Source organism: Corythoichthys intestinalis, chromosome 13, assembly GCF_030265065.1.
Source record: "Corythoichthys intestinalis isolate RoL2023-P3 chromosome 13, ASM3026506v1, whole genome shotgun sequence".
Lineage (NCBI taxonomy): Eukaryota > Metazoa > Chordata > Actinopteri > Syngnathiformes > Syngnathidae > Corythoichthys > Corythoichthys intestinalis.
Window position 1 is genome coordinate 49,620,147 of NC_080407.1, and position 21,390 is coordinate 49,641,536.

Sequence of the window (21,390 nt, forward strand, 5' to 3'; positions counted from 1 at the left end):
TATTTTGCAGTTCTAATTGCCGGGGTCCCGCCGCGCTGGCACACCTCAAACAACACAGGCCGGCGGGACCTAGCAATCTGGCCAGAATGGCAAACTCTGCACGTTCACCTAAGTCTTAACCCTTTGTACTGACTCCATTTTGAAAGGTTTAAAGAAGGCTCACCGAAAACAAGTTGACAATTTATTCAGGTCGATAGCGATCAAAACGGCAAGGCGAAACAGGCACAAACACGGGCGAGGAGGCAAACTCGTCTCTAGGTCACCATATCAGAAGTCAGCAAAAGGTTCCCGAGAAAAAATGACAATGCTTAGTTAAACATTCAGTCTTCTGAAGGTTCTCGCGGGGCGGGCCATGGGCAGGAAAAAGGGTGTGTTTGGGATTAATGTCTGTTTGTGGATTGGACAGGAGGATTCGGGAGTTACTGTTGTCCGGGCAACGAAGGTTGTGGATTATGCCACCTCAGCGTCAAAGGGGCTCTTGGAGTCTTGCCAGTCGTGTTATCAGTTGTGTTAAGGTAATTATCGAGGGTTGATTGATTAATTATTTGCTTGATTGATTGAATATTTGCTTGTGCTCATATATACCATAAATAATACATATTGCCATATTTTTCGCTTATTGATATAACCAGTAAATGATTATTGCTTGCTATACTAGGTTGTAGTATAATGCTTAAGTGTTACAAAGAGTAAAGAGGGTCGGGATGACAACTGCCTTGCTTCATGGCCGCATCATTGCGTAACTAGACCTTCCGAGACATCTTCAGCACCTGGTGTCTGGACTTTCATCTAGACCTTCGAGGACAATTTTCCAATCGAGGACATCTTCCATGGCCGCAGCGTTGCATAACTGAAGTGTCTGGGTCATTTTGACCGTTGTTTACATGTGCCTTTGCTTACATACGTGTATTTAGTTAGTTCCACCCACATGCTCACACATAGCCAACCAAAATCACATGGGTGTCTCCAGCTTGCTCTCCCCTCCCTCAGGGCGGCACCCTTTTCTGTGTTAGGACAAACCCCTAAATAAACATAGCAAGGAGGGTTTTTCTTTAGATCAATTTTGGGGACTATACAGCGTAATCTAGCATTTCTCTGGCTAGTCCCTCTTCTTGCTCTCCTTGGCCAAGAAAACTGAGTGTCTTCTCTCCTTATTTTTGGGTAATTTTACATATGTCTACCTAAGGGTCTATTTTTGAACTTGACATTTATTTGGTCCTTCGAGCCGGATTGCGACATACCTGGTGTTTCCTGGAGCAGAGGGGATCTCCGTTCAAAGCGAGCACGTCCCTGGGTTTTCGAGGGGACTGGCCTCACCTCCGCTTCTGGAGGCAAAGGGTTGAAGCAAAACCAAAAGGACTGAAGACAACTCACGGTAGGATCACCCAAATTGTATGAGTGAAACAATTTGTGCGGCTGATTAAATTTTAAGGGCGACGGTGTCCTGTACGTACGTAAACTCCGTAATAAAAATAGACGCACCTAGAAAGGGAACGATACGATATTTCGCGTCTTTTCTGGGTGCACGTTCCGTGTCTATTTTGATAGACGCACCTAGGAAGGAAGTAATTAGATTTAGAAATTAAACTTTGGAGCTAAATACAGTACTTGAGGCTCTTGTGTGGCAGGAAAGAGGCTCGTATCGCGCGGTCGTGATATACTGCGAACGCATAGTACCATAGTTTGAAGGTTAAATGTTTCATTTGCGTCTTTTTTGAATGCACGTTCCGTGTCTATTGTGGTAAAATAGACGCATTTAAAAAGGAGGTGAGACGATATCTTACATCTTTTCTGGGTGCACTTTCCGTGTCTATCATGGTAAAATCTTGAGAATACTAGTCCCTATCAAGTCAGGCAGGTGTCTGTAAATCGGAGCAGGACAACGGGTCCTACGCGCGTCTATAAGCACAACGGGTCCTAATAATAATAATAATAATACAAATAATATAGAGAAGCAAATAATATTGCGATTAAACTTGGTTATTTGTTGAAAATTAGTTTAAAACGCTACTAAAAAGGATTTATGAAGGGTTAACAACATCTAGGAGACGGTCATATATATCGGGCATTCTCCGGTGCTCCTTGTTTTGGGACAGAGCATTCCGCCATTTGTTCTGGACTGTCCGGGAGAACTGATTGCGAGAGTTGGTGCGTCAATCTTGCTCATGACGCACACGTTGCGCTTCCGTGATAAGAAAGCGTCGTGTATCTTTTATGCCCTATATTCTGCTTGTTTTCCAAAGCAGAATGCGCTCGGAGAAAAGAGGCGGGGTGACTGTTGCGTCAAAACTCCAAACTCCCAAACGCTGGCTGGCTGTGCAGCGAGTAAGTTTCTCTCGCTCACTCACTCACTCCGACGTGAGGCATCACTCTGAAGCGTGGGAGGCAAAAAGTGTGAGCGCGCGTGGAATCCGAGCAGGACTTTCACATCACTGGCGACGAGGGAGTCTAGTCATGGGAGCGTTAATGGTCATCTTCTCGCTTCAACCTAAGCAAAGACGCAAGCCCACAGGTAGGACCGGGGCAATTCCTTGTCTTTTGTCTCCTTCAGCTGTTACTCAGTGCAAATTTGGACGCGGGCATGCGGAAACTTCCCAAATCCATTTCCTTGCCAGACCAGCAGATCATGAAATTGTCCTTTTTTGTTTGTTTCTAAGTGGTGCTGAGGGGTTTCAACTCTGGAAACGTTTGCTTTTCCTCCATTTGGTTTAATTAGCTCACCAGAAGGGAAATGCAGTGATAATAATGAAAGTCGTATATTTTTAGGGGACCGTTGTGAGCAAGAAGCAGCTGCTTTTTGCTGTATGTGCATTGTAAGCAGAACTCACATGGACCTATATTGACCCATATACAGCATGTGCTTCATACAAAGCTCATTTTAGATATTAGAGCATTTTTAAAACGATGATTGACGTCCAATCGTGGCTTTTTTTTATCCTTCTGCTGTGAATTGAAATGGGTTTATCACTAGTAGATGTCCGAGTCATTTTGAGCTGGGAGGATGGCTCCAAACGTCCCACTTCAAATGGATCGGACATCTATCGCCGTCAATGGCAGCCAACAAGTTAAAGCCATTACAACAGGAGGTTTGTTGATCAAGGTGGTAGATTTAAAAAAAAAAAAAAAAAAAAAACACACACACACACTCCCTGTTGATTTTAAGGCATTCCAGGGTCACTTCCTGCTCATATTGGGTCACTTGGGTTGGAACTCAACAGGAGTTAATGGAAGTTTTTGTGCCATAGAAATGAATGGCAAATAGGGCCATTGGAAATGAATGGGAAATTTTGACCATTGGAAATGAATGAGAGATTTTGCCCATTAGAAATGAATTGGTATGTTTTCGGCTAATTTTGGCCGAACTGTACGTTTTTAACCAAAACTTTTTGGATCTTTTGTGTTCCTTAGCATCCTGATTTTTTTGCATCCTGATATTGGGTCACTTCCTATTGATAACAGGTCACTTGGGTTGGAACTCAACAGGAATTAATGGAAGTTTTTGTGCCATAGAAATGAATGGCAAATAGGGCCATTGGAAATGAATGGGAAATTTTGCCCATTGGAAATGAATGAGAGATTTTGCCCATTCGAAATGAATTGGTATGTTTTTGGCTAATTTTGGCCGAACTGTACGTTTTTAACCAAAACTTTTTGGAGCTTTTGTGTTCCTTAGCATCCTGATTTTTTCATATATAAATGAAGTGATTTGGACATAATGTAGCCTATATATTGGGTCACTTCCTGGTGATTTTCAGGCATTTCATGGTCACTTCCTGTTGATTTTGAGGCATTCCAGAGTCACTTCTTGTTCATATTGGGTCACTTCCTGTTGATAACGGGTCACTTGGGTTGGAAATGAACAGGAGTGAATGGAAGTTTTCCTGCCATAGAAATGAATGGCGAAAAGGGCCATTGGAAATGAATGGGAAATTTGGCCATTAGAAAGGAATGGGTATGTTTTTGGTGAATTTTGGCCGAACTGTACGTTTTTAACCAAACTTTTTAGAGCTTTTCTGTTCCTTAGCATCCTGATTTTTTTTCATGTAAAAATGACATGATTTGGACATAATGTATATATTGGGTCACTTCCTGCTGATTTGGAGGCATTCCAGGCTCATTTCCTGCTTATATTGGGTCACTTCCTGTTGATAACTTGTAACCTGTTGATTACTTAGGTTGGAAATCAACAGGAGTGAATGGAAGTTTTTGTGCCATAGAAATGAATGGCGAAAAGGGCCATTGGAAATGAATAGAGATTTTGGCCTTTGGAAATGAATGGGAGATTTTGCCCATTAGAAATGAATGGTATGTTTTTGGCCGATTTTGGCCGGATTGTACGTTTTTAGCCGAGACTTTTTAGAGCTTTTGTGTTCCTTGGCATCCTGATTTTTTTCAGGTAAAAATGAAGTGTTTTGGACATAATGTATATATTGGGTCACTACCTTTTGATTTTGAGGCATTCCAGGGTCACTTCCTGCTGATTTTGAGGCATTCCAGGCTCATTTCCTGTTCATATTGGGTCACTTCCTGTTGATAACGGGTTACTTAGGTTGGAAATCAACAGGAGTGAATGGAAGTTTTTGTGCCATAGAAATGAATGGTGAAAAGGGCCATTGGAAATGAATGGGAGATTTTGCGCATTAGAAATGAAAGGGTATGTTTTTGGGTAATTTTGGCCAAATTGTACGTTTTTAGCCAAAACGTCTTAGACCTTTTGTGTTCCTTAAAATCCTGATTTATTTTTTTCCCATGTAAAAATGATGTGATTTGGACATAAATTGAAGGACAAGTAGCGTTTTCAAATTTTTCTCGAAAAATGTCATTTTTTTCGGGTGTCAAACCAAAGAGATCCCATTGATATTGGGTTATTGGGCATTTGATGTAATTTCCTGTTGATTTACGGGTCACATCCTGTTGATTTTTGGGGCATTTTCTGGTCACTTCCTGTTGATTTTGGGTTACTGCGGCATTTGACGGCACTTCCTGTTGATTTTGGGTTACTGCGGCATTTGACGTCATTTCCTGTTGATTTTCGGTCACTTCTTTTTCCTTTTGGGAAATTTACGGTTACTTCTTGTTGATTTTGAAGCATTTATGGGTCACACGCTGTTGGCCTGGGTTTCCTGGGGCATATTACGTAATTTCCTGTTGATTTTCGGTCATTTCCTGTCGATTTTGTGGAACTTACGGGTCACTTCCTGTTGGCCTGGGTTTATCGGGGCATTTCATGACGTTTTCTGTTGATTTCAAGTCACTTCCTGTTGATTCTGTGGCATTTATGGGTCACTTCCTGTTGATTTTGGGTTACTGGGGCATGCCCACAAGACATGCTCTTCTTTCAGTGCCACTGACGGCGCTAGATGTCCAATCCAGTCGAAATGAAATGGATGTCTTGGGCAGGAGCATATCGATAACCTTATGGGCTATAAAGTATCGCGATATATCAACTTTACGATAGATTTTCACACCGCTAGCGAATACTACGCAGATCTGAATCTGGCATCAGTGCAACACTACACATTGTTGCATTACTGTAGAAAAACACAACAGAGTTAATAAAATGGATTTTTGGGGAGTAATTTTCATAGGCAAAACGTGATATTCAGTCATCCCATTCAATCATTTCTGGTTTATTTTGTCTTCCTGTAGAAAATGCAAGCTTACGCTTCTTTAGCAAATAATAGAAAGAGGCACTTAACAAGCTACTCTGCAGCCTGCCATTTATCTAGCCACTTTGCATGACAAGAGCCGGCGGTCCCACTAGCCCCCTCAGGTGCAGTGTTTGCGTGGTCGGGATTTGAATGTTTGTCTTTTCCCAGCGTGGGAGTGAGACGCTTACTCAGGCTAGCAACCGGTCAAATGACTCGTTTGCGACGAGAGCGCCGAAAGGCCCTTCGAACGGCGGCAGTAAACCCGGTACGGAACGTACGTCGGCTTAGTTGAGTGCGAGCGATAGCCGTGATTTTCACTGGCGTCCATCTTGTTTAGCGGTAGCAGATGGGACGTAACAATGACAGCTCGCATTCTCGGTCTGGCCTCACTCAGGCCCGGCTGATGACGAGGCCTGCAAATGTTTCTCATTCGCTCCCAGATGGTCGACGTTCGTGTTGCTTTTGTTATTAGGAGTTGCGTTAACAAGCAGGAGGCAGCGGGGGATGTGGCTTTAGTTGGTGCGGCGCCAACATTTGTCAAGAAGATGTGTTCTCGTTAACGGGCGCCGCTCTGTGTCAACCCATTTAAAGTTGGGGAAAGACAGATTTCTGAGAGTTAAAGCTCAAATATTGATTAAAATAGTACTCAATAGCCTTATTGATTTTCACTTTGCAGTAATTAAACATACCCCGATGCAATATTGCTGTTCCTGACAAACCAACGTACCTTGCAAACGTCAGCAATTACTAGTATTTCCAGCTATTACTTGCAGTTCTGTCTTTGCCCACTAAGGGGCAGCATTGTCAAAGAATACAACACACATTTTTTGTGGAGGGCAAGACACAAAGAATATCAGTAGGGCCCAGAAGAGAAGTGGCATTTGGTATGTGGCAAAATTGATTTTGCCATGTGGCAAAATTGATTTTGCCATGTGGCATTTTTTTTGGTTTTTTTTGTATGTGGCAAAATGGAATTTGGAGTGTGGCATTTTTTTTGCCATATGACAAAATGTATTTTGGCATGTGATTTTTTTTATTTTGGGGGGGGGGACTGAAGGTGGTATGTGGCAAAAGGGATTTTGGGATGTGGCTTTTTTTTTTTTGCCATGTGGCATTTCTTTTGGTATGTGGCAAAATGGATTCTGGTACATGGGAGGTATTTTTTGGGGGGGCGGGGGGGGGGGGTATGTGGCAAAAAGGATTTTGGCATGTGGCATTTTTTTTTTTTTTTTTTTTTAGTGGCTTTTTTTTCTTTTTTTTTTTTTTTTGTATATGGCATTTTTGCAGGCCATGCACGCGCAGCTATGCAAAAATGTCACATGGCAAAATCAATTTTACCATGTGGCATTTTTTTTCCATGTCGAATTTTTTTGGGGGGGGTTGTGTGACAAAATGGATTTTGGCGCGTGGCATTTTTTTGCCATGGGAAAAAATCTATTTTGACACGTGGCTTTTTTTTTTGGTATGTGACAAAATGGATTTCAGCATGTTGCATGGTTTTTTTTTTTTTTGCCATGTGGCATGTTCTTTTGGTATGTGGCAAGATGGATTTTGGTACGTGACATTTTTTTTTTGTATGTGGCATTTTTTTTTTTTTTTTTGGTGTATGGCATTTTTGCAGGCCATGCACGCCCATGCCATTGGCAGCTATGCACGTCCAAATTTTCCATTCATTTTGAATGGCAGAGAAACGGGTGGCCAGTTCAATGTCAGTGCGGTCTAATGTCAAGTGTATGGTCAAAAATCACAACCACATGTTTTCTGCCATTCAAAATGAATGGAAAATTTGGACGTTCATAGCCGTCAATGGCATAGCCTTACTTGGGTGCCCGTTGCATGTCAATGCGCTGTAATGGTAAGTGTATGGTCAAAAATCACAGGCACATGTTTTTCTTGCCATTTAAAATGAATGGAAAATTTGGACGTGCATAGCCTTCAGTGGCATGGACGTGAAAATCCATTTTGCCACATACCAAAATCCATTTCGCCACATCCCAAAAAAATGGCACATGGCAAAATCAATTTTTTGACTTGGGTGCCAGTTGCATTTTTAATGTGCTGTAAAAAATCAAAATCACAGCCACACATTTTTCTGCCATTTAAAATGAATGGAAAATTTGGACGTGCATAGCCGTGCATGGACGCAAATGACCTGGAAAAATGCCACATACCAAAATCAATTTTGCCACATACCAAAATCAATTTTGCCACATACCAAAATCCCATTTTGCCACATACCAAAAAAATGCCACATACCAAAATCCATTTTGCCACATACCAAAAAAAAATGCCACATGCCAAATAGATTTTACCATATACCAATTTTCGTTCTCGCTGTCTCTCATCAATGTGGTAAATGAAAATAGTATCACCATTTTTTTATGAACAATATTTGTTGCTTTACAATAGTGTACATTGTAATGTATTATATTGTGTCTGGTTGCCATGGTAACTAGATACATGTGATTGTGAGTTCTGATAGTTTTTGTTCATTTTTAAGATGAATTTCAGAATATATTCTTGTCAATTCATTGCAAAATTTATAAACAAAGCCATATTGAAATTTCAGGCAGAAACGGCCATTGAAAATGAATTTTAAAATGCCAACTTTTGATGTCGTATCATTGTGTTGAGGTCGCAGCTTGTCGCCGGGCAGGTCTCAGAGCACACTAATTACGTTCATCAGCCATTGTACACTGATTGATACGACACACTGCGCTGATGATCGTGACTCGCGTTCGCCGAGAACCTTGATTGTGCACCTTAGGTGATCAGAAAGAAAAGTGGTGGTGTTTTGCACCTCATTTTTTTTGTCTGTACTTTTGTGGCTGTTAATTATTGATGGTTGGATGGATTCATAAAGTACGGTAAATGGATAGATACTATAAAATATCTGAACCTTTTGGAATTTCCCACATTTCTGCATACAATCACCATCAAATGTGAGCTGATCTTTGTCAAAATCACACAGATGAAAATATAGTGTTTGCTTTAACTAAAACCACCCACATATTTATAGGTTTTCATATTTTAATGAAGATGAGGACAGAAGGGGGGAAAATAAGTAAGCGATTCATCACATTTATTTACAGTCCAGTGCCAGAGGTAGCAAAGCAACCCCAAAACATCAGGGAACCTCCGCCATGTTTGACTGCGGGGACTGTGTTCTTTTCTTTGAAGGCCTCGTTTTTTCCCCCCTGTATACTCTATGTTGATGCTTTTTACCAAAAAAACGTTTCTACTTTTCTTCCAAAATGTTTTTTACTTTCTTGGGTACGTTTTGGCAAACTCCAGCCTAGCTTTTTCATGTCTCTGGGTCAGAAGTGGGGTCTTCCTGGGAATACTCCCATAGAGTCCCAGCAGATAGTACGTGTTGACACTGTTTTACCCTCGGACTGCGGGACAGCTTGAACTTGTTTGGATGTTAGTCGAGGTTCTTTATCTACCATCTATAAAACTTTTCGTTGAAATCTCTTGTCAATTTTTTTTACGTCCACATTTAGTGAGGTTAGCCACAGTGCCATGGGCTTTACACTTATTGATGACACTGCGCACGGTAGACAAAGGAACATTCAGGTCTTTGGAGATGGACTTGTAGCCTTGAGATTGCCCGTGCTTCTTCACAATTATGCTTCTCAAATCCTCAGACAGTTCTTTGGTCTTTTTTTCTTTTCTCCATGCTCAATGTTGTACACACAAGGACACAGGACAGAAGTTGAGTCAACTTTAATCCATTTTAACTGGATGCAAGTGTGATTTAGTTATTGCCACCACCTGTTTTGTGCCACAGGTAAGTAACAAGTGCTGTTAATTACACAAATTAGAGAAGCATGACATTATTTTTCAAAGGGTGCCAATACTTTTGTCCGGCCCATTTTTGGAGTCTAGTGTAAAATGATAATGACCCCCCCCTCCCCCCCATTCTCTTATGTGTTTTTTCATTGCAAGCAAAATAAATGAAGATATTGCTCCCAAAGCATTTGTAATTGCAATCATTTCCTGGGAGAAATTGAGCATTATCTGACAGAATTGCAGGGGTGCCAATACTTTTGGCCACCACTTTAGGTAACAAATCTCGTACGTTCCTCCTATTCCTCCTCCTCCTTCTCATCCTGCTGGCGAGTGTGCCTAGCAGCGTTTATATGGCCCGTGGCCATGAATTTGGAGGGTCTGGAGATGATCGCCGTGCTGGCTGTGGTGGTTCTCGTCGTCAAGGTTCTGGAGCAGTTTGGGTTGTTGGAAGCCGGCTACGTCGGTGAGACTTGCGCCAAATCTTTTCCTATGTTGTTTTCTGTACAGATACTCTATTTTGTGAAATATTTGATATTTTCTACCATTTCTTTCCTGAAACAAAATGAAATAAATGAAAAAAAGGAATTTTTAAAATTGAAATGTACACATTAAAAGAAATATTAGCTTATTTTCCTCAACATGAGTTAAAAAAACAAAAAACGTTTTAAATCTTCCCTTTAAATATTTACATTTGTATCTTTTAATTCCAAGAGCTTTTACAATCGCAATCTGTGATTTGTATAAGGCGAAAGAAATCACGTAAGAAAGCTATTGATTTTCCTGCTAGGGCCGATGAGCTTTGCTGCTAGTTTTTATGTCTCCCAGTCGTCTCGCGCGCCTCGCCGGCCGCCGACCTTTTAGCTCGCCCGTCAGAGCGGTCGCCGGCCCGCTGACGAATGGCGCCGTGTAAATCTTTCTTCAATGTTATCGGCTTTCGCACGCGGCCCTTTCGCCTTTTGTCACGCTGTCTGTCATGTTCCAGAAAGCCCCGTTTGTTCTGCTCTTCTTTAGGTCGTGCAAAAGTTGGCTCATTGTACGGGTAGGTGGCGCTAGTGTAGAAGGCAAAATTATCTCGAGGTGGCAGAGAAAATTGAAGACTTATAAACTCTATTATAGCTCCACGCATCATCAAACATGATTTCAGCTACCTACACATGCCCCCTTTACACCCTTAAACCGGGCCCCCTAGAGGCCCCACCACCTTGTTTCCGCCCCTGTATATCTTAACCTTCCCCACCCACCCCCCTATTTATTTATTCATTCATTCATTTCAGTCAGTTGCATCCATTATGACTCGCATACAATTCATCAATTTTCAACTGGTTTACATTACAAAGCAGAAAATAAAACATACAAAAGAGAGCTTATTAAATCCCACCCTGCTTCTCATTTATAATACACATAAACAGGGGCGGAGCTTAGGGGGGTGCTAGGGGTGCGGCGTCACCCCGGCCCAGACCTGAAAGCCGTAAAAGTGGCGTGATTGGGCAAGAGGGAGGGGTCAAACAGAATAATACAATGACGTGCGGGAGCTCTAATACAGGTAGTCCCCGGGTTACGAACTAGTTCCGTTCCTACGCTAGCGACGTAACCTGAATTTCCGCGTAAATCGGAATTAACTCTTTAAGTACCCCTAAATACCCTCCTAAATCTCAAAATAACTATCCAAAAACGTGTATTATACATTATTGTACTGTCCTCGCTAAGACGTTGTAGCTAAGTCCTAGCTATACAGCGAGCTAAGCTCCGAAATGACGTTGTCAGACAACCGTGTGGCTTGCTGACCTTATCCAGCTACTCATGAGTTCGACAAACTAAAGAAAAAAATGAAATTACATCAGTTTCATCTTCAATAACAGCAATTCAAACTAGTTGCTTATACGGCAATAACAATCCACACAAACGATTAGCATGTATCAGTTAGCGTCCGCACATCATCAAAAACAATCACATAAACTCATCCCAAGTATTTCCTGTTGTTTTCATATATAGGGCGCACTGCATTATAAGGTGCAGTAGTAGTGGTTGTAGTGGTTGGGGTTGCATTATACGTCCACTAGATGGTGCTGCGCTAAAGAGAATGTCAAGCCATGATTAACCAATATTGATCCATATATAAGGCGCATTGGATCATAATCACATGAGTGACACGACCAAACACTGCTACGACGCGTGCTAACTACACATACAATGTCACAAATTGTGAACTTGTGATGGTAACAATGGCGAATTTTCATTTTGCTCTCATCTCGTCAGATGTAAACTTATGTTTTAGTCTCCCAAGACACGTTTTTAGCTCATCTTAGTCATGAAAAAAATCGTTAAGGAAATATTTTCATTATAGTTATCGTTGACGTAAACAACACTAGCGCGTTCGCTCCTCTACAGTGTTGACAAAGCCAACTTGGTGATAATACACATTCGGCAGTTGTCCGAGAGTTCAAGACGACACTTGCCATTAGCATTAGCCTAATGCTAATGTGAACGTGAATGCTATGCTAATGCTAATGCTACAAGTTACATTTAGTGTGCGTAATGATCAGCACAGACCTTTTAAGGCTCAAGCAACATTGCATATTCACTTTGGCAAAGATAAATACAAATCTTACCATGTGTGCAAGCCTGGAGAGAGCAGTTGTACGTCACATGAGTGACACAAGACACTGCTACGATGCAGGCTAACTACACATAAAATGTCACACATTGTGAACGGAAGCCATTGCACATTTTCGTGTCTTTGTCGTCTCCGCATGTTTTAGTCTCCCAAAACACGGTTTTAGCTCGTTACCGTCTCGTTATCGGCATGAAAAAATTTGTGCTCTGACTCGGGTGCGGAAGTGCTACCTGCTCTTTCTGTGCCAAAATAAAAGCATGAATAAAATAGATAATAATCCCCCCCAAGATATTTAATTTTGTTTATACTTATTGCACCTGGGCCCAGCTCACATTTGTTCGGCCACTGCTCATGAATACATATATATACTGCTTTTTGATACTAATATATATATATATATATATATGTATTAGGGCTGTCAAAATTATCGCGTTAACGGGCGTTAATTAATTTTTTAAATTAATCATGTTAAAATATTTGACGCAATTAACGCAGATGCCCCGCTCAGACAGATTTATGGAGTTTTGCTGCCCTCTGCTGGCACTTGGGTGCGACTGATTTTATAGACTTCAGCACCCATGAGCATTGTGTAAGTAATTATTGACGTCAACAATAGCGGGCTACTAATTTTTTGATTGAAAATTTTACAAATTTTATTAAAACGAAAACATTCAGAGGGGTTTCAATATAAAATTTCTATAACTTGTGCTAACATTTTTCTTTCAAGAACTACAAGTCTTTCTATCCATGGATCGCTTTAACAGAATGTTAATAATGTTAATTCCATCTTGTTGATTTATTGTTATAAGAAACAAATACAGTCCTAATGTACCGTATGTTGAATGTATATATCCATCTTGTGTCTTATGTTTCCATTCCAACAATAATTTACAGAAAAATATGGCATATTTTATAGATGGTTTGAATTGCGATTAATTGCGATTCATTACGATTAATTAATTTTTAAGCTGTAATTAACTCGAATAAAAATTTCAATCGTTTGACAGCCCTAATTATATATATATATGTATAGTGTATCACAAAAGTGAGTACACCCCTCGCATTTCTGCAGATATTTAAGTATATCTTTTCATTGGACAACACACCCCTAATGTCCAAATTGAATACTGCTTGTCATATAGCACTCCGGTAACGAGTCACATGACATTTTGGAGGGAAAATGACACTCACTTTTGTTGCCAGGGGTTTAGATATCAATGGTTATATTTTGAGTTATTTTGAGGAGAAAATAAATTAAATCTATTATATAAGCTGCACACAGACTAATTTTCATTGTGTCAAAGTGTCATTTTGTCAGTAAGGTCCCATGTAAAGAAATACTTAAATATCTGCAGAAATGCGAGGGGTGTACTCACTTTTGTGATACACTCATTTTTAAAGTATTTGCATACTAACAACAACAATTTTAACCAACCTTGACTTACTCATTGAACATCTGAGGTTCGATCAAATGCAGGTGAAGGACCACTGAACACTTAGAGCTAGGGTTGTTCCGATCATGTTTTTTCGCTCCCGATCCGATCCCGATCGTTTTAGTTGGAGTATCTGCCGATCCCGATATTTCCCGATCCGATTGCATTTTTTTTTGCTCCCGATTCAATTCCAATCATTCCCGATAATTTGTCTCGATCATATACATTTTGGCAATGCATTAAGAAAAAAATGAATAAAACTCGGACGAATATATACATTAAACATACAGTACATAAGTACTATATTTGTTTATTATGACAATAAATCCTCAAGATGGCATTTACATTATTAACATTCTTTCTGTGAGCGGGATCCACGGATAGAAAGACTTGTAATTCTTAAAGGATAAATGTGACTTTATATATTGTGACTAAATATTGCCATCTAGTGTATTGTTTTAGTGTATTGTCTAGTGTAGTGTTTGTTGAGCTTTCAGTAAATGATACTGTAGCCATTTAACTGTTCTGCCCAAATGCATGACGGGAAGTGCAACCATGACTGTGCGTAGTGGCACCAATTGATATATCTTCTCTGCGTTGGGAAGTAACATAGGGTGTTAAGGAAAAGATCAACCACTACGTTCTTCCCCACATTGCTTCCCACGATATTTCCAATTGTTGAGAGTGGGATTTTAAGGCTTTAGCCATTTAAAAATAGGCTCCAAAGACTGCTAAAATCTCTCTAATCGTTTTCCGCATTCTGTTAGCTCTATATATAGGTAAAACGGCGCCATTATAGATTGAACGCGACAATGCGTGAGTGGGTCGTGCAGCGCATGCGTTATTTGCATTAAATATTTGAACGTGATTAATTTTTTAAAAAATCAATTTGATAGCCCTACTTTAAGCCAAAACTAAAGACTCTGGATGAATGTAAGACATTTGTCTGTAACGTTAAATACAGTTAAAAAACGATTTAATTAGAAAATATATATATTAAAAAAAGGCATGTCCGATATTTTTTTGCCGATTCCGATACTTTGAAAATGACGTGATCGGACATCCCGATCGATCGGGACATCTTTACCTAGAGCCTGTATTTTTTCCAAATTACTTGTGGACAAAGCATCTGTTAATGTGGGAAATTGTCAAAAAAAGAAGATGCCGGTACGTGTTATTTGCTTTGTTTGACGTTGCAAAAAAGTGTCGTTGGGAACAAGTCTGGCATGATTGATGAACTGTAATCCAGCAGTGTGTTCCCTTGCGCCGGTTGCCCGTCCTCTTGGCGTCACTCCTCCCAGCTCTCCCTCCCTCTCTTCTTTCCTCCGCTCGCTCCGCTCTCCTGAAGTGTGAGAGCAGAGTTTGCTCCGACGCCATGCGATCACTTTGGCGACCCCGCAGCCTCTAAGTTTGGCCGCCGAGCTGGATTTAGCTAACGGGCAGGTAGGGGGTGGGTGCCAGGGGGCGCCCGGCTTGTGCGCCCAGCCCGGTTTAGCGCTGGAGTGGGCGCAGGGGAACTGGAGCGCGGGCCCCGGTGGCTTTGAAGGCGAGGAGACGGGCGGTTCGGGCTCAGGGAACGGGGGCGAAGAGTGGTCCGAGAGCGGCGCCGTGCTAAGTGCCATCTGGGAGACGGAGGGGCTGCAGACGGTGGGCATTGTACTGCTCTTGTTTGCCTCTATCAAGCTCTTGCATCTTCTGGGGATTATCAACTTCTCAGAGGGTAAGACCACTGTTGGACCCCAAAAACTGAATAGCATGTTTAACACTTTCATGCACGAATTGAGATGTTTTATTTATTTATTTATTTATTTATTACCCAGGGGCCAATTGCAGCCCACGGGACATTTTTTTTTCAGCCCCCATTTGACCTCAAATTTTAGTTCTGGTGTTGCCCGTGCGTACAGTGATACCACTACTTGCGAACGTCTCTACATACAGAATTTTCAGGTTAAGACATGCCAAAACGGGAAAATATTGCCTCTTGTGAAGAAACAAATTTCAGGATACAAAAGGCAAAAATACAGTATGAACTGAACGTTATATACTTAGAGCTGTTCTGCCATTGGCTATTGCCTAGCATTCCCGGCATCCAGTTGGCTAAGAGAGACCTCTACTGTATGTGCATGTTTGTATCCCAGTGTCCTCTTCCATTCGCCCCTCGTGTGCCGACATCTTTACTTGAGTGTATTAACTTTTATTCTTGTTTTTTATACATTATGCTCAACTCTGATTTTATGTTTATTGTGCAATAATTTAGTTGCAATATGTATTTGTTACATGATTTGATGCATTTTGAATATTTATCTGATTTTTGGCAGGCTTTTACATTGGATATTTACATTAAAATGAGTCTACTTATACAGTGGTGGGCAAAAGTATTGGCGCCCCTGCAATTGTGTAAGATAATGCTCAAATTCTCTCTGAAAATGATTGCAATTACAAATGCTTTGGTAGTAAATTGTAATATCTTCATTTATTTTGCTTGCAATGAAAAAAAAAAATTAAAATATTATCATTTTACACAAAACTCAAAAAATGGGCAATACAAAAGTATTGGCACCCTCAGCCTAAGACTTGGTAGCAGAACCTTTAGACAAAAGAACTGCGAACAACCGCTGCTGGTATCCATCAATGACATTCTTACAATGCTCTGCTGGAATTTTAGACCATTCTTCTTTGGCCAACTGCTCCAGTTCTCTGAAATTTGAAGGGTGCCATTTTCAGATCTCTCCACAGGTGGATCAGGTCTCAACTCATTGCTGGCCACTTTAGAAGTCTCCAGTGCTTTCTCTCACACCATTTTATTGTGCTTTTGAAGTGTGTTTTGGGTCATTGTCCTGCTGGAAGGTCCATGACCTCTGAGGAAGACCCAGCTTTCTCACACTGGGCCCTACTTTATGCTGCAAAATTTGTTGGTAGTCTTCGGACTTCATAATGCCATGCACACGGTCAAGCAGTCCAGTGCCAGAGGAAGCAAAGCAACCCCAAAACATCAGGGAACCTCCGCCATGTTTGACTGTGGTGACCATGTTCTGTTCTTTGATGGCCTCGTTTTTTTCCCTGTGAACTCTGTTGATTTGTTTTCCAAAAAAGCTCAACTTTTGTCTTATCTGACCAGAGAACATTCTTCCAAAATAATTTTGGCTTTCTCAGGTAAGTTTTCACAAACTTCAGCCTGGCTTTTTTATGTCTCTGAGTCAGAAGCGGGGTTTTCCTGTTTATCCTACCAAAGAGTCCCTTTTCATTCAGACGCCAACGGATAGCCACCTGTTATGTGCCCAGGGCCGGCCCAGGCCATTTGGGGGCCCTAAGCAAAATAATGCAAAGGAGCCCATATTTTTGGCCCACCATTTCGTCACAGTGTTCTGTGAAACCCATACATGCAATCCAACCCATATGTCCATATTTTATATAATAATCAGATTTTGTTGCACTGCATACTTCAAACTTCTCACCCCAAATGATTGTCAGTACTTACAGTAGATAGCGCCAAACCTTTTTCTAAAAGAGGAAAGAAAGAAGGAGGAACTTTTTTTTTTTAAGCTTGTAATCAAGTATCAAAACTCACAAAAGTCAAATAAAGCAAACTGTAGTAAACAAAATAGAATATGAATTAAACAATTGCCAGGTTGGGGGCCCCCTATTGGTCAAGGGCCCTAAGCAGCTGCATAGTCTTCGTATAGGCTGGGCCGGCCCTGTATGTGTACACAAGTAACAGGTGCTGTTAATTACACAAATTAGAGTAGCATCACATGATTTTTCAAAAGGTGCCAATACTTTTGTCCAGCCCATTTTTGGGAATTTTGTGTAAAGTAATAGTGATTTCCTTTTTTTTCAATTCTCTTTTGTGTTTTTTTTTTTTTATCGCAAGCAAAGTAAATACTTAAAATAAATTAATTACTACCAAATTTTCTGGGAGAAATTGAGCATTCTCTGACAGAATTGCAGGGGTGCCAATACTTTTGGCCAGCGCTGTAGCATTTACAGCAGAAAAAAAACACCAGAAAAAGTCGCTAGATTTGTCGGCAGTCGCTTTTGACAAAAAAAGGTCGCTAGATTTAGCGAGAAAGTCCCCAAGTCGGCAACACTTGTCCCAAACTTCAGGGTTTCCTCCGCCATGACATATGTGTCTCCGCCCACCGAACAGCATGCTATCATTACGCCAGCACAAAACACTCGCCAACTCACTCGAAAATAAATTCCTCGAGCCTCTGAACTTGTAAGAAGATGCCATATTTTGTGTTTGCATCATTGTTTTATTAAAAAATTCTCGAATACTCAAAAATACTCGAAATTTGGTCTTGAAAGTCCTTAAAAAGTGCCTAAATATGTACATGAATAAGGTGTACGAACCCTGTGTTGAAGCCTTTAGAACAGTCGTAAGGTTGTTGTCTTCCCTTAATTTGATTGGTATAAGATGTTAAAGTTACTGTGTGGTCAAAGTACAGTCGGAATAATGAATATTTGAAGCAACTTCAGTACTAAGTCAATGTTTTTGAAATATAATCGAGCATTATTATGAAAAAGTTACCTGCCTTACCTTACCTGCCGGACCTAGTTGTCGATTATTCTTATCTGAGGTGATTTTAGGGCCTAAAAAAAGCATTTGTCTCGCATTATTGACCTTCCCGCCAGTTCTATAATTGTCAAATGATTTTTTTTTTCTGGTGAAGTCGCGTACTCGGGACAGACACGCTCATCAGACGCTTGATTTTTCCCGCAGCGATTATCCCGCCAGACACGCCGAGGTCGTCTGGCGTTATCGATTTCCGTTCGTAGGCAAAACTACGCTAGATGTATGACAAACGCGCTCTCGTCCCACTTGGAAGGAGGCTAATATGCAGACTTGCGAGCGTCCGGGCTAATTAGAAGCGTGCTAGATGCGGCGTCGGTCCAGGTTGATTTAATGAGACGACGGCTCTCTGTGAATTTTACAACGGAGCGGCTAATTAGATGGCTTTCCTTGAGATGCATATGAGACCCCATTCAAGTGCAAAAGAAAATCCTTTTAAGGATGTCCCAAAAACAGCTCGTTGACAGTCCAACTCTCATGTTTTTGTCTTTGTTTCAGGCGAAAACATTTACAGACTGTTTTCTGGTTGGTAGTAGACAGGCAGCTGTAAACGATTGGTACTTGACAGTTTCTTTGTAACTTTTCAAAACGCTACTTCTCCTACTATTTCTATCCAATTCACATATATCATCCATCATTTTTTTCAGGAAGGCAAAGGGCATGACAGTTGAATACCGAATTTACGAAAAACTTCCCCCAAAATTTGCCAAAAACCTGCCCATTCATTTCTAATGGCCAAAATTTCCCATTCATTTTCAATGGCAGATTTTTTTACCAAAACCTTATCATTACAGCCCATTGACATTCAACTGACACCCAAGTAAGTCGATGCCATTGACAACCATGCACGTCGATGCCATTGACTGCCAATGTACATCCATGCCATTGACTGCCAATGTACATCCATGCCATTGACGGCCATGAACGACCATGCCATTGATGGCCATGTACGACCATGCCATTGACAGCCAATATACGTCAATGACATTGACGGCCATGTGCGTCCATTCCATTGACGGCCATGTACAACCATGCCAATGACGGTCAATGTACGTCCATGCCTTTGACACCGATGTACTTCAAAGCCATTGACAGCCAATGTACGTCCATGACATTGACGGCCAACGTACGTCCATGCCATTGACAGCTATGTACGACCATCCCATTGACGGCCATGTACGTCCATGCCATTGATGGCCAATAACGTCCATGCCATTGACGGTCATGTACGTCCATGCCATTGACCGCCATGTACGACCATGCCATTGACCGCCATGTACGTCCATGAATTGACGGCCAATGTACGTCCATGCCATTGATGGCCAATGTACGTCCATGCCATTGACGGTCATGTACGTCCATGTCATTGACGGTCATGTACGTCCATGCCATTGACGGTCATGTACGTCCAATGCCATTGATGGCCAATGTACGTCCATGCCATTGACGGTCATGTACGTCCATGCCATTGACCGCCATGTACGACCATGCCATTGACCGCCATGTACGTCCATGCCATTGATGGCCAATGTACGTCCATGCCATTGACGGTCATGTACGTCCATGTCATTGACGGTCATGTACGTCCATGCCATTGACGGTCATGTACGTCCATGCCATTGACGGTCATGTACGTCCATGCCATTGACCGCCATGTACGACCATGCCATTGACGGCCATGTAAATCCATGCCATTGACAGCCATGTAATTCCATGCCATTGACGGCCGATGTACGTCCATGCCATTGTTGGCAAATTTACGTCCATGCAATTGACGGCCTTGTACGTCCATGACATTGGGGGCCCTGCACGTCCTTGCCATTGACGGCCAATGTCCATGCCATTGCCATTGACCGCCATGTACGACCATGCCATTGACCGCCATGTACGACCATGCCATTGACGGCCATGTAAATCCATGCCATTGACAGCCATGTAAGTCCATGCCATTGACGGCCGATGTACGTCCATGCCATTGTTGGCAAATTTACGTCCATGCAATTGACGGCCTTGTACGTCCATGACATTGGGGGCCATGCACGTCCTTGCCATTGACGGCCAATGTCCATGCCATTGACGGCCTTGTACGCCCATGACATTGGCGGCCATGTACGTCCATGACATTGACGGCCAATGGATATCCATGGCATTGATGGCGATGTATGACCATGCCATTGATGGCCAATGTACGTCCATGCCATTGACGGCCAATGTACGTCCATGCCATTGACGGCCAATGTACGTCCATAACATTGATGGCGGAATGTACGTACTGTACATGTTATTGACTGCAAAGTACGTCCAAGCTATTGACTGCAATATACAATATGTCCATGCCATTGACAGCCATGTATGACTATGCCATTGACAGCCAATGTACGTCCATACTATTGACTGCAAAGTACGTCCACGCTATTGACTGCAATATATGTCCATGCCATTAACAGCCATGTAGGTCCATGCCATTGGCGGCCAATGTACGTCCATGACATTGGCGGCCATGTACGTCCAAGACATTGGCGGCCATGTACGTCTTTGACATTGACGGCCAATGTACGTCTATTCTATTGACGGTCATTTACGTCAAAATATCGACAGGAAATGACCTGACATCAATAGGAAGAGACCCCAAAATGCCCCCATATCGACAGACTTTACATTATTTTATTTACATGATTCAAAGTATTATTTAATGTTCTAATGATAACATATGCTTTTATAGGGTTTTACTTTATATACACATATTGATGTTATACGTACACAAAAAATGAGGGGGATGACACTACTTACTACCCGGTTCTAGTCCCCATTAACAGTGATAAGTGAGGGTTCACTGTACTGCAACAAGGCCAATGCCAAAAATGAGTTTGTCATGACAGGTGCAAGACGCAGTATATAAAGCAAAAATATATGAACGTAAATTGAGTGCTGCTACAGACACTGATTACCATCTGCACAATTCCAGTCAATAAAACAAGAAATCCAAACAAAGTCCCTACTGCGTATTGAAGAACCCCCCGACCCCTTCTTCAATCAGATAATGCACACAGAGAGGAATCCCGAAGTAGATGCACAAACAAGCCCAATTGCGAGCGAGTCGACATGAGCCATATGTCATCGGCGTTATTTCATAAAACACTCTTGGGCGTTTTACGAGCTACGGGAAAAATTTATCGGCGGGAGGATGGGAATCGACATTTCAAAATGGTGCGAATGCTAATATTGTATGTGGTTTTACATATAGCAGTGGTGGATGCTAGTCTTTCAATGAGGGGAAGCTCAAAGTGTGTCCGTCTGTGAGTTCTTTGTGACGGTGGAGGGGCTGCT

General features: G+C 41.7%; 1 protein-coding gene across 3 annotated transcripts in view; it reads left to right on the forward strand.

The window, feature by feature from the left end:
• kcnip4a (potassium voltage-gated channel interacting protein 4a) overlaps nucleotides 1-21,390 on the forward strand; it is a 75,431-nt gene that overhangs the window by 26,007 nt on the left and 28,034 nt on the right. Inside the window, exon 1 of one of the 3 annotated variants that reach the window (XM_057854129.1) lies at nucleotides 1,393-2,512. The exons of 1 other annotated variant lie outside the window; for it this stretch is intronic. In XM_057854129.1, the coding sequence (XP_057710112.1) occupies nucleotides 2,215-2,512 (298 nt within the window). In that variant the 5' untranslated portion in view covers nucleotides 1,393-2,214. Of the gene's footprint in view, nucleotides 1-1,392; nucleotides 2,513-9,588; nucleotides 9,907-21,390 lie in introns of those variants that run through there. One more of the 3 variants, XM_057854131.1, reaches the window with a different exon arrangement.